This window comes from Vombatus ursinus, unplaced genomic scaffold (genome assembly GCF_900497805.2).
Source record: "Vombatus ursinus unplaced genomic scaffold, bare-nosed wombat genome assembly UNPS02014793.1, whole genome shotgun sequence".
In the NCBI taxonomy this organism is placed as follows: domain Eukaryota; kingdom Metazoa; phylum Chordata; class Mammalia; order Diprotodontia; family Vombatidae; genus Vombatus; species Vombatus ursinus.
The window spans coordinates 12317469-12331873 of record NW_020954571.1 but is presented as its reverse complement, the minus strand read 5'-3'; the positions used below and the strand labels follow the sequence as shown (position 1 = coordinate 12331873).

The 14405-nt window shown below is 43.7% G+C and overlaps 1 protein-coding gene across 1 annotated transcript in view; it reads right to left on the bottom strand.

Annotated features, from left to right (window-relative positions):
• Nucleotides 1-14405, bottom strand: part of FAM129B (family with sequence similarity 129 member B) — a 111554-nt gene that overhangs the window by 44341 nt on the left and 52808 nt on the right. Inside the window, exon 2 of the mRNA XM_027869419.1 lies at nucleotides 7258-7388. Coding sequence (XP_027725220.1) covers nucleotides 7258-7388 — 131 coding nt within the window. The remainder of the gene's footprint in view (nucleotides 1-7257; nucleotides 7389-14405) is intronic.

Genomic DNA, 14405 nt, shown 5'->3' with positions numbered 1-14405 from the left:
AGACAGAAGACTCTGAAAAGAAGGAGAAAGATAGGAACAGAAACTAGTTAAGAACCCCTGTTGGCTTCAGAAGTTGAAGAAGGAGAAGACAGGAAAGGGAATAAAGAATCTTGTTGAATAAATCCTTCCATTGAAAGATGTAGGCATTCCTACTGGGGATTCCCAAGGAATGGAGTCATTCGCCCTTGACTTCTCTCCTAACCTCTCTCAACTGTCCAGTGGGAAAAGAGACTGAGTCATAGACTCAAAGAATCATGGAAAAAGAATTTCAGGGGGGAGGGGGGTACACAGGACCTTCAAACACATATAAATTCATATTACAGATGAGGAAGTTGAGGACCACAGAGATATAGTGATTCAAATGAATAAATATTTTAAGTGGCAGAGCTAGGGCCACAATTCATACACCAACTCTAGGAGACTCCCCATTACACCACCACACAACCCATCTCATTCTAGATGTAGATCTGATGGAGTTCTCCTACTATGGCACTAGTTTCAGGAGATGGAGACAACAGAGAGTATATTTTCACAGTGGTTGATAGAAGTTTCAACAGTGAATGGTCTCCTTATCAGGCCTGCAGGATTATATCATGAGGCACTCTTCTTCCAGTCTAGAATGCATTCTCCTAATCCAGTACTTTTACAGCCCATTTTTTAAGGCCCAGATCATGTAACTCCTTCTTCAAGGAAGCCTTTCTGGCTAGAGCTAATCTTTTCCTTCTCTTAACTCCTATATTATTTCCACACCATTCATTTCAGTGTGAAATCTTAATCAGATTCAATCACGTATTTAGAGGTTGCGCGCATAAATATTTTGCTTCCTGTAAGCTGCCTGAAGTAGGGACCATATCTTAAGACTTTTTTTTCCTACATCTCTCACAGAACCTCTCAAAAGGTAGAGTAAGTACATAGTAGCAGACTCTCAATAAATACTTGTTGATTAAATCAATGCAAGGGTTCTGGAACCTCCCAAGGTCCCAGGTGGTTGATACGTAGTTAAACCATTAGTAGGTCCTAGAGGAAATCACTTCCAATATAGTCCTTAACCTCCTCAAGGACCCAGGGACACAGTCTGATCAGGGCTCTTAGCCTCCTTTCTCCTCTGGTGGCTACAACTCCATGCAAAGAGACAAGCAAAAACACAGTCAGGCTAAGAAAATGAATCACCATCACTTCCAGGATTCACCCTGGAAGGCCCAGGAAATTTATGTATCATTAAGTGGACAAAATTATTCTTAAATCCATCATGAACCCAAAAAAGAGAGACCATTTTGGTAAAGTTTCAAGAAAAGACTTGTCCCTATATCTACCCCTTGGATCTAAGGGAAATAGACCAAAGACCTCCATCCAACTACCTGTAAGAAACACACATTTGTGTTGTACTCCCTGTATACCATCCTCTGATAAGCCTCAGAATTGGGTAGAGAGAAAGTGGACAGTTAGGGATGGGAAAAGGGTTGAGGGTGATGATAAGAGCCTCCTGGCAATCCTCATTTCTCCAATTAGGGAGGCACAGGCTTTGGATTCTGAGGATCTTGGGTTCAAATCATGCCTTTGATGCTTACCACTTGTAAATATGTTGGGCAAGGCACTTAATCTCCCTGGGCCTCAGTTTCCTCATTTGTAAAATGAGAGAGTTGGCCAACTGGAGGTCCCTTCTAGCTTCAGTAGACAGTAGGGAGGGATTAGGTTGGAAAGTTAGGTAGCCAGGTACCATATAAATGCCAAATAAATGATGGTCACCATGCTATAGTACACAGAGCCCTGTGCTCAGCCTTCATGAATTCTTAGGTCTCATGTCACTACATCCTCTGGGCCTGGAACATGACCTGGATTTAGAAGGCTACAATTCTCACTTATTAATTTAATAATAATCTGTCCCGCCTCTCTCTCCGCTTTCACAAGATCATAGAATCAGAGATTTAGAGCCTGAAGTGACCTTAAAGGTCATCTAATCTATTCCTCTTCATTTTACAAAGGCCCAGGCAGGTTAAATGTCTTGCCCAACATCATACATGTGGCAGAATCTGGATTAGAACCCGAGTCCTCTGATTCCAAATTCAGGACTCACTCCTTCCCACTATACCATACTACCTGCTCTTAGTTTTTTCACTTGGTGTAAGAATGTGTATTGCACGTGCATGCATGTGTGTGTGTTGTTGTTGTTATTTGTCCTTTATTTTTGAAGAGGATCAGTGACATCATACAGTAATGTCTTGACTTGCAGGTAAACTGGATTTGAGTGAGGCAGAGTTGAGCAAAGCCATTAGCCTCGAGATGTTTTCCAGAGTCATAAAAGTCCAGTGGCAGGACACAAATCAAGATGACTGGTGATGGCCTGGGATGCAGTGGATGACTTTGGTATCTTCGATGTCTGACCAAGTTCTAAGTGTTCCACAGTGCCTGCTTTAGCCATCTTCATGGGCGTTGGAACAAACTGTTCTCATCCACCCATTCCTTCAAGGGGGAAATCTTTTAAACTTATATAAGAACTTGTTTTCTCCAGGAGAATGTAAGTTTCTTGAGAATTGGGGTTGCTTCATACTTTGTATCTGTATCTCCCCACCATGTGTGCCATCACATGCCTGGCACATAGGTGTTTAATAAATGCTTGCTGATTGACTAAGTTAACATTTATATAGCACTATGTGCTAGGCCAATTTATCTTCACAACCAGTCTGAACCCATACTGGAGGCACCATGAACCAGGGCTCCTACTAGAGGGATCATGGCCCCAGTGACACGTCTAGGTAACATTAGATCATAGATTTAAAGCTGAAAGAGACCTTACAGATGATGGGGTACAAGTCATTCATTTTCTAGATGAGGAAATGAAGGAAATGAGAGAGGTTAAGTAATTTGCCCAGTCACACAGCTAAATGAAAGACAAGGAGTAGCAAAAGGAAAAGAAAACTGGTTGGATTGGAAGTTCTTGACCTGTGTGCTCACAAGGCTGAGCACTGGACTCAGCAGAGAATGAAGCCTCCAGCATAATCAGCTATCACACACTACCTGAGCCCTGCCTGCATCTCCCACACCAACTGTTGGTGTACCTGGAAGTCCTAAAGAATGCTAGTTCAGTATAAGTCAGGATGGGCCATGGTCAAACAAAGTAATCTGGCACCAGGCTGCAGGAACATAAGTCCAATATACAAAACAACAGTGGAGATGGTCCCACTACATTCTCAACTGACTGAGATACAACTAGCATATTGTATTCAGGTCTGGACTTCCCATTTCATTCATTCATTCATTCATTCATTCATTCATTCATTCATTCATGCCTTTTTTGGTTAGGCAATTGGGGTCAAGTGACTTGCCCAGGGTCACACAGCTAGTAAGTGTGATGTGTCTGAGATCACATTTGAACTCAGGTCCTCCTGACTCCAAGGCTGGAGCTCTATCCACTGCGCCACCTAGCTGCCCTTGGACATCCCATTTTAATAGGAAGATTTACAAACTGGAGGACAGCAGTCAAGGAAGGGGAGCAAGATGGTAAAGAATTTTCAAAGCCAAGGACCTGGGATAAAGAGGTTACCCCAGAGAAAGGAAGATTTAATGTGGGAAGTGATAGGACTGCCATTTTCCACTGTCTGAGAAGCCATCATACAGAAGATATATTAGAATTGTTCTGTGTCCTGTCCTATTTCAGAAGGCAGGACTAGGACCAGTGTGTGGAAGTTATAGATAGACAGATTTCAGACCAACATAAGGGAGAACTTTCTATGAAAAAAGGCTTTTGAACAAGGGGAAGGGTTGCCATTTTTTTTTAAAGCACTGGGCTCCCCAACACTAGAAGTGTCCAAGTAGAAACTGGAGGAGTATCCATCTGTTAAGAAGGACTCTAGAAATGGGTAGGAAGTTATACTTGGCTGTTGAGGTCTCTTCCAACTCTAAGATGCTATGTCTATGACAACAAAGGGTGGTTTTAGAATTCCAGAGTCTTCCATTAGCTAGACACAAGGAAGTAGAAGCTGGGTTGGATTCAATGCTTGAGCTCTCCACACTGTAATCTGCTTCAATCATTTCATCTGTAAAATGGAGATAATGATAGCTTTCCCTTCTTTCACTCCCTTACTGATAAGGTGTGAAGATTAAATGAGAGTGATACATTCTGAACTTCTTAGGAAAATGTGCTGCACAAGCACTGGACGAGATTAGTCATCTTCATGACTGCCATTTTCCTCCATATCCCTCCAGGGAAGGAGTGTGCACAACCAATGCACGCATGAAGTATACAGGCAGAAGCCAGAAAACAGGAGCTACCATACCTTACACTCAACAGCAATGGGTTCCTCTCTCCTTCTTCCAGAGGGGACAAAATGGAGGCCAAGGTGCTCTCCAAAGGTCAGCGACTCTGATGTCTAGTTTTGACTCCGGGTCTATATTTTCATTGCCCTTTTCTGCCACAGGTATTCTTCCTACAGATCTTACTGATGCAAAATGGCAGAATCTCAAAGTTGGAAGGGACATCGGGGGCATCTTATCCAATCTGCACCTGAACAAGAATTCTCTTTATAACAACTCCAACAAGTGGATATCTAGACTGTGCCTGAAGACTTCCACAGTGGAAGAGCCTCTTGAGGTAACTCAATAACATCCATCTTTTGGACAACTGAAACGGTTGGATTTTTTTCCCCCTTAAATGGAGCCTAAAGCTCCACCATTGCAACTTCTACCCAATTGGTCCTAGTATTGACATTCGAGGCCAAGCAGAAGCTAAGTATGGTCTCTCTTTTATAAGATGTTTCTTCAATTACTTGGCTATAGCTATTACGTCCTCAATGAGTCTTCTCTCTCCAAGCAAATATCAATAGTTTCCTCAAATGATCTTTTTTTGGCATGACCTTTAATTCCCTTCACCATCCTGGTTCTCTTTCTCTGGACAGGTTCCAGCTCAGTCTTCCTAAACTGTGGCTCCCAGAACTCCTCACAATATTCCAGATGTTGTCTGACCAAAACAAAATACAAAGGAACTAGTGCCTCCCTTATCCAGGACACTACGTCTCCCATCACAGCCTAAGAAAGCACTGCCTTTTTGGCTATGCTGTTATACAGAAGGAGAGATTTTACAAAAGTTTAGTAGCACAGGTTTTCCTCATGTCATCAGAGAACTCTGTGAGACACCACTATTTGGTAATAACACCCTTCATTCTGCCACTCCTGTGACCCAAAACATTGCATAGCTATCCTCTGCACATGAGATCAAGTCCAAACTCCTGATCCCAACCTAGCATTCAAGGCCCTCCACAATCTGAGCCCAAATTATCTCTCCAGACCACTTATCTCCATCATTCCTTTACAAAAATCCTCTGCTCTCATAGCCTAATCTCTTCCTCATTTATCTCCCAAATAATCTCCTTCCCATTTCTCATCCCTACCCTGAAATGGCTTCTTGGTAACTCTTTGATAGTCAGAATCCTCCTCCTCCTTCAAACCCAGTTTCTCATTGACATCCTAAGTGGTGATCTACCCTTCCTCAATATTGCTGTAACATTCATCTCACTACTTATCCATTTATAGCCCACCCCGTATTGCTAGTTAAATGCATCTTATTGCCTTCCTTCCCCCATAAAGCCTAGCAGAGAGATGAGTAAATGCTCAGGAAATATTTGCTGACAGGATGTCATTTTCTTAATGCCAACAAGCCAAAGATAGGACCATAAGTGCAGAAGGATGGAAAACATACCTTTTGAAAAGGCAACAGGTTCCAGTGAAAAAGATACTGGAAAGGGATGCAGCTTTTTACTAGCATAGACTCCAGGGACCATCATGGCTTGCCTGGTTCAAATTTTCCAGCTTCCTCCTGGTTCCAGTAAACTCAGAATGGGCCAAACAGAGGGAACAGGATGGAAGAGGAGGAACAAGGGCTGATACCTGGCTCTCTAGCCCTTAAATAGTGAGGAATAAACAACCACCCTCCTCAAATTTCCAATGTTTTTGGCCTCAGTGGACCTTCCTGGGTTTTCTCCTCATTTCTAGGCTGTCTGGTCTGCGTGGGTCAGATTTTCCAGAGGGGTGGCAAAGGTACACACACAGTTTACAACCTGGTAGGCCAAAGGATCGGTTGTACCTGGTGGTGAAGTCAGTGTCCTGCCCCCACAAACCTTTAAGCTTATTTCTTCAAGGACCAAGTTAAGCCTCACCTTCTCCAGGAATGCTTTCCTGAGCTCTCTAGTCTTTTGACAAGCATTGATTAAGCACTCACTACGCATTTATTAAGCACTGGGCTGGGTACTAGGGATACAAATATAAAAATAAAGGCATCCGGGCCCACAAGGAGCTTCCATTCTATTGAGGGAGACAACACGTAGTCAGAAAACAAAGGAGCTACAAAGTTGATACCAAGTGACTTCTGTGGGGAAGGGCATTAGAAACTGTATAGAGTTGTCTCTCCAGCTCCCAATTTCCTGAAGCTGTTGGTATATACCCCTCACAGACAGAAAGATGACTAGCAACGTAAGCCAGTCTATGTTGTCTCCCCTACTAAACCATAAGCTCCCACTGGGGTAAGAATCATGGTCCTCTATGGTGCCTAGCAGGGAGGCCTTGCATGGAGCAAAGACTCAATTAATGCTTGTTTTGTGAACTTCTACAGAACAGGTATTCAATTAAGGTTTGTGGAATGGTGCAGCTGATTCCCTGACACCAAGTCCTGGGTACTCAGCTTCTTTGGCACATTCTTTGAGACTCCAAAAGTGGAACCACGAAGCAACACTCCATCAAGATGAAAGAAAGCAGAAAAGTGGTGGACTACAGGTACCCAACAAGGCATACACTTTCAGATATGGCCAATGTGTTCCTTTGTTTTGTCTGTTCTTATTCATCCCTGAGGAGAGTTAGGGGGCAGTGGAACATGACAGTGATGTAAATAAAAAGACGAGGGGACTTTAGTAGAACGTTTTAAAAAATGTTAAACCTCCAAGCAGTATTTTAAAAACCAAGACTGAAAGAGATAAGACCTCCTTGGAAGGGTTTGGTGTGAAGTTAAAAGTACAAGATGTCAGAGTCAAATCTATAATAGGTTTTTGTTTTTCTTTTTTTTTGGTGGGGCAATCAGGGTTAAGTGACTTGCCCAGGGTCACATAGCTAGTAAGTGTCAAGCGTCTGAGGTCAGATTTGAACTCCAGTCCTCCTGACTCTGAGGCCAGAGCTCTATCCACTGCACCACCTAGCTGCCCCTGAGAGTCAAGTCTATAGTACTGATGCCTAGGCTGTGGACAGTGATGACAGACATACAGTGCACCCTCTCACCTTTCGCCAGAGCAGCTGGGCCTGGGGCCCCCCAGTGCCTTCAATCTCATAGCGCATGCTGTTGAAGAGAGCAACTCCATACTGGTCTTCATAGAACTGGAAGAAATCTTTCAGGATCTTTGCAGTTTTCTCTATAGGGAAAAATAACAAATAAGAAGAATTGTATTTAGTCACTGACTTGGAGAAACAGTATCCTGGAGTGGCTAAAATAAGATGGCCCCATCCATCACTCAATCTGTGAAATGGGTAGATTTCTGAAATGTTCTCAGGACTGAGCACCATTGGGGCAATGGGCAGGGAACACTGACTTATTTACCAATTAATCAATGAGGGTTTATTAAGTGCTTACTATCAAGTGCTTTGGGCAGCTAAGTAGTGCCATACATAGAGTGCTGGGCCTATCTGCCCAGCAGAGTCAGAACGATTCATCTTTGTGAGTTCAAATCTGGCCTCAGACACTTCCTAGCTGTGTGACCCCAGGCAAGTCATTTAACCCTGTTTTCCTCAGTTTCCTCAACTTTAAAATGAGCTGGAGAAGGAAATGGCAAACCACTCCCATATCTTTGCTACGAAAACCCCAAATGGGGCCATGAAGAGTCAGACATGAGTGAAATGACTAAACAACAACAGAAATTAAGTAAAAGTAAGGAAGACACAGACACAGAAAGTCGGAGTTGGCGTGGGGGGACAGGAAAGACATAGAGACAGAAAATGGAATGCTATGACTGGAGACTGGAGAGCCCAATTTGTCTGGAATGTAGCATGTGGGATGGGCAATAATGTATAATCAGTCTAGGAAGTTAGGCTGGGGCCAGGTCATGGAAGACTTTAAAAGTCAGAATGTATATTTTATCCTCAAGGCAACAGGGAACTACTGGAATTTACTGAGTAGGGTGGTGGCATGGTTAGATGTGAGTTTACAAGAAAATCACTTTGGCAGCTGTGTGGAGGATAAACTGGATTGGACCTCCTGGCCCAGACTTCTCTCTCCATTTGGCAACCTTGCCTTAGCAGGCCTGAAGGATGAGCCCTCTTGTGCCACAGATATAGGAGGGCTTTGACCAGCCATACATACATAGTCCAGTCTACCCTGTGGGTCTCCAAGGGGGTACCTCTTTCACAGAAGGAAACTCAGTCATGATTAGTCCTGGCTCTAAGAAAAGAAAGGCGAGGTTTATGGAACTGCTGAGGAAGGGAGGAAAGAGAGGTGGGCGTGAAAAGGGGGAGGAATTATTCCAAATCCCAGAAGTATGAAAAGCCAATCATTAACTAGAGAAAGGCTCTGCAAAGACAGAGTAGAGCTGGGGCTCTGAATCGAGGTATTCCCATTCTTAAGGAAAGTGAAGCCAGGGACCAGCCATTTTCTTAAGACTTAGAAACACCGGTCTTGGGGCTGGAAGAAACTTCAAGAGGTCATTTAACACAGCTCCCTGCCTTCATGCAGATCAGGTGTTATTTAGCTCAGAATAGCAAGTTTTGAAAATGAAGTCGTAGAACCTGGGTTCAAATAACTCCTACTCTGCAACTTGCAAGCTGTGTGACCTTGGGAAAGTCATTTAATTTCATTCAATCTCAGCTTACTCATCTACAAAATGGGGGAAGAGGGGAGACAGAGGATGAACTAGATGATAGCTAAGGTCCCTTCTAGTTCTAACCCCTAGGATCTCTATTTTATTGATAAGACAATTGAGGTTATATAGCTAATAAGTGACAAAAGACAAGACTAGACGTCAATTATCTTACATGTAGCATCTATCTTACTCCAGGAATAGATATGAGAGAGTTGCTTTCAAGAGCATGTATCAGAGGCAGCTGTGAGGGAGACAAAAACATGTAAGATGTGATCCCCATCCTTACGAAGTTAACAGTAGTCTAGTTGGGGAGACAGACCCTATCTCCATAAACAATTAAAAAACAAGACTGAAGGGCAGCTAGGTGGCTCAGTGGATAGAGCTCTGACCCTGGAGTCAGGAGGATCCGAGTTCAAATCCAGCCTCAGACACTTGACACTTACTAGCTGTGTGACCCTGGGCAAGTCACTTAACTCCAACTGTCGTGCCAAAAAAAAAAAAAAAAGACTAGAGAGTACTCTAGTTAATCATATTCTAAATCATGTAGTTTGACAATTGGGGCTAGAGAAGTTTGGAGAAGGAAGGGTCTTTGTGGGGTGGAGTAATCAGTAAAAGCTTCCTGGAGGAGCTGAGCTTTGAAGGAAGAAAGGAACTCAGGAGGGAGGAACTGTGTAAGTGAAGGTTTGGAGATAGGAACAAATATGTCATGTGTAGCAGTATGATAATTTTCTCAGTGAGGAGAGAATTCTCAGTGACCTTAGAGCCCCTGGACGCTGCCTAATAGCTCAGCATTGTGGGGATTTTCCTTAGAGAGGGCATCCATTTTGGAGTCATCTAATACACTGGACAAGATGACCCTTTTTCTCCCCAGTTCTCGTATGAACAAATTTTTGTTTAGGCTGATTTGAAAGATTTATCTGATGATTAACTCCTTCCCCAAATCACTCTTCTGCCAGAGGCTAGCAAGATAAGGGGACAGGATGTTAGCCCACACTGAGCACCAAAATGTTGCCAAGTCAGCAGCACACAAGCCAGCCAACAGCCAAGGAGTGCCAAGTGGCCAGTGCCAAAAGCAGGGTTCAGGACTGACTGGTCCTGGCCAAGGCCAGGTGGCCAGATGCTCAGCAGTGAGATGGCAGAGATACAGTTAGCATTCTTTGTGAGGACACATGTATTCCTAGGCAGCTTCTGCACTGGGGCAGAAACAGCTGCACTTAAGAAACCAGAAAATCTGGGGAAAAGTCAGCATTCTTCTTCCAGACTCGATGCCAATCTAGGGCAAACACCTGGGATCCACTCAGCAGCCACAGAAGACCCCAAATGCACTGTCTCTAATCAAATTTCTCTCTGAACTCTGCATAGGTAGCCAATGCCTACACATCCTGCAACGGTACTGCTCAAAGTCCTTTCCTTTCAGTAAGTTTTCCCAAACATAACCTCCCTGGGCCTCAGTTTCTTTGTAATATGACATTATATATGAGATGACCTTGGAGGTCCCTTTCAGCTCTAAGCCTATGAGCAAAACTAGAGCAACTTATATAACAATGGAAAGAAAAGGAACTTTGAAAGACTTAAGAACTCTGATCAGTGTAATGACCAGCCAGGATTCCAGTGTACTCATGATGAAATATGCTGCCCATCTCTTGACAGTGAATAAACATTTATTAAGCCCCTACTATGTCCCAGGTACTATGCTAAGCATTGAGGATACAAAGAAAGGTAAAAAACAATCCTTGCCCTTGAGGAGCTCACAACATATTGGGAGAAATAACATGCAAAACAGCATATATAAACAAGCTATATACAGGATGAATTGGAAATAATCAATAGAGAGAAGACAGTAGAACTGAGAGGATTTGGGAAAGGCTTCCTGTAGCAGGTGGGATTTTAGCTCGGATTTACAGGATACACAGTAGGCACTCAAACATTTGTTGACAAGATTACAGGGATGTACTGGGATCCAGTAGAAAGAGCTCTGGATTGTGAGTAGGCACTCATTATATACTAATTGCTAGGTTAGAAGAAGGGAGAGGAGGAACATGACAGCGCTAACCAGATATGGGCTGGCTCTCATTCTTACCAGCAGCTGAATTCTCACCCATCCCAGTTACTAGTCTCACACCACCATACTCCAGCTCTCATCTTGGCACCTGAGATGGGTGAGTAGATTATGTGTGCTATTTCTTCCTGGCTGAGATGGCCTCAGGAGACTTTGCAAACCTGTAAGGTCCTGATTTTCAAAGGTTCAGGCCAAGAGGGAAATCAATGGCCCTTCCTACAGGAGTCAGCATGTGGGCAGGGCAGGAAGCCAGAAGCCCTTGCCAAAGGGGACCTCTGGCCTCCCAATCTTCCCCAAACCTAAACTCAGCTACCCTGGTGTTTTAAGAGAAACCATCATTGATCCAACAGGAGAAACAGCAGCAACACCTTTGAAGAGAAGCTGAAACAAGGCATTTGTGGTTTCCAAGTAAAACGTAGCAAATGAAAACAACAACAAAATCAAATAATCAGTCCATATGTTATCCCCTTAACATCTTCACCATCAGTGTCACTCCTAGAGGGCCGGATGAGGTAGGGAAAGATTTGGGGGGAAAACTGAATTTTCTAGGAGGGCAGAGAACAGAAACGGCCTGGTCAATCTGCCCAATGATGGAACGCGTCTGATCAGATTTGCTAAGACTACTGATGACACCACCACCACCACCACCACCACCACCACCACCATGTCAAGTGTTCCTTCCAGGCTAGCAAATCTTATGAAAACACCTTAAATCTTTATCTTCTTCACACCTCTTTGAGACAGGTTGGGGAGAAGAATGGCATGATAGTGACACTTAGGCTCTGAAAGGGTAGAGAGGTTTGCCCAAAGTCATATAATGAAAGTGGTATAATGAAAAGTGCATTGACTCTGGGGGTTGAAGGATCAGGGTTCAAATCCTGCCTCTGACACTTAGAATACGTGTGGATATATGTGTGAGGCCAGCTAAGTGGTGCAGTGGATAGAGCACTAGGCCTGGAGTCAGGGGGATCTGAATTCAAAGCCAGCCTTAGATACTTACTAGCTGTATGACCACGGGCAAGTCATTTAACCTGTTGGCCTCAGTTTCCTCATCTATAAAATGAGGGAGTTGGACCAGATGGCCTCTGAAGGCCCTTCCAGCTGTAGAATTATGATCCTAAGATCTTATGAACCATTTTTATCCCTGCCCCTATTCAATCCAAGCCCAGCGACAAGGCCTTCAACCACAGCAAGAGCAGCCTCCCATTTTGTCCCGGATTAGTCGCTGGGTCCTCAGGTTGTTAAAACCTGGAACTGTTCCAGACAGAAGGTAGAACATTCACTTGAGGAGCTCTCTGATTTCCCCGTCTTCTGTCCAGCCACGAAGAGGCTTATGGCATGAACGTGAAGATAATGGCCCTACAGACCAAGTGAAGGCTCCAAGTTCTACAATGCAAATAATTAATATTTATTGTGACTTCTATGTGCAAGCCATTGTGCTGGGTGTTAGGGACTCACAGATGAAAGGTGACACAGTCCCTACTCTTGAGGCATTTGGGTTCTACGATTGTTCACTCATTAAAGCACTGTCCACTCAGGCAGAGTTCTATTCCTGCTCCCACCACATCCTGAAAGAGCCGAGGTGCAACATCCTCAGGGGAAGGTTGGTAGATGGAATTGGATACAGGCACTGAAGGGAAAGGAAGAGTAAAACATGACTGAGGTTTGAGGCTGGATGACTGGGAGAACGGTGATGCTATAAAATGATGATAACAGAAATACGGAAGTCAGAGTTGGTTTGAAAGAGGAGGTCGGGCAGTATCAGCGAGGAACTCAGGGTTATCAATGAGCCTGGCAATTGGAAATGTAGGTCAATGGCTCAGGAGAGCTGTCAGGCTAGAAAGGACAAAGTTAAAGCTATAGGGACAGATAAAGCCACTGAGAGAGAAGGTATGGAAAGAGATAAATGTACTTCTTGGGAAGTGCCTGAACTGAGAAGGTATGAGCACAGAGATGAACTGGCAAAGGAGACAGAAAAATGATCTGTTAGAGAAGTAGGAGGAAAACCAAGAAAGTATTGGTGCATCACGGGACCCAAGGAAAAATTCCTATTAGAAAGGACACCGTCAAAATGTTAAATGCTACAAAGAAGTCAAAGAAGATGAAGATTGAAAAGAAGACAGTGACTTTAGTGATTAAGAGATCTCTGGTGACCTCTGAGATAGCAGTTTCCATAGAGGAGCCACATCACAAGGCTTGGAGGAATGAGTGGGTAGTGAGGAATTAGAGAAAATGAGGACAGACGACTCTTTGAGGATAGTTAGCAGTAAAAGAAAAGAGGGAAAGGATGGTAGCTTGAGGGCATAATGGGCTGAGGAAAGGTTTTTTAGGTTGTTTTTTTTGTTTTGTTTTGTTTTGTTTTGTTCTTAGACTAGAAGGAAACCAAAGCTTGTTTGTAGGAAACATGAAAAAAGCCTGGAACTGGTTGCCAAATGAATGCTACATATAATAAGTGCAACTGTGGGCTAGCATGTTTCCTGAAGGCTTCAAGCAGGAGGTGGAACTGAAAGTTAGCCTGGAAGAGTGGGATTTGGATAGTTGGAGCTGGGGCAAGGGCATGCTAAGCAGGGAAGGCAGCGGGGGCAGAGGTATGATGATGTAGGAATGTGCATGGTGTGGTTGACAGGACTGGAATGCTCAGGGAGGGCCATGGGACAGAAGGCAAGAGAGGTAGGCTGAAGCTAGAGTATAGAGGGCCTTGAATTCTAGGATAAGAAATGTGCATTTAACTAGTTTCCCTTGGTCCAAATGCTTGACAATTTCTACTTCCCTTCTTTTCCTCTGACAGGTGTCTGCTTTGACACAAAGCCATGACCTTACAAGTCAGCATCCACCTTGCCTACTGTTCAAAGGGCCCAGAACACATCCCCAGCTTCATGCTGGGATGGGGTACTTGCACAATCTGTCCTTTTTCTTTCCCCACTCTTTCACCCCACCGCCACCCCCCAAAAGCTACCCTGGGCTAGAGAACAACTCAAAACTCCCTTCATAATTCTTCCATTCCCTAAATTTGAATTACAGTTAACACATCACTTAGAGCCAACCAGCCCTAATGATTTTATTATTCAAATTCCTACCACATGGTCCCCGCATGTACATTTGCTAAATTCTTTCAGAAATCTGAATCTTATTATAAGTTTTCCTCTAAATAACTCAGCTATCAGCCTTCTCCCTTGGTCTTTCTCATCCAGATACCTTGTAACTTCTCATTCCACTCCAATGACCTTGGAAAAAATAAAACAACCCAGATTTTCATGGAGTTTTAGAGCTGGAAGTTACCTTTGATATCACTTAGTCCAGCCCTCCTATTTTACTAATGGGGAAACTGAGGCCTAGAGATTTAAAGTGATTTGTTAAAAGGTCACTTAGTTCATGGCAGGGCCTGGAAGAGAATAAAAGGTTTCTTGACTCTCAAGGCCAGTGTTCTTTCTCCCCTGCGATATGATTTTTATCTAAAACATCACTTCCACAACACAATCAGAAGAGATCAGATCTTTTCCTCCCATTTCCTTTCTCTT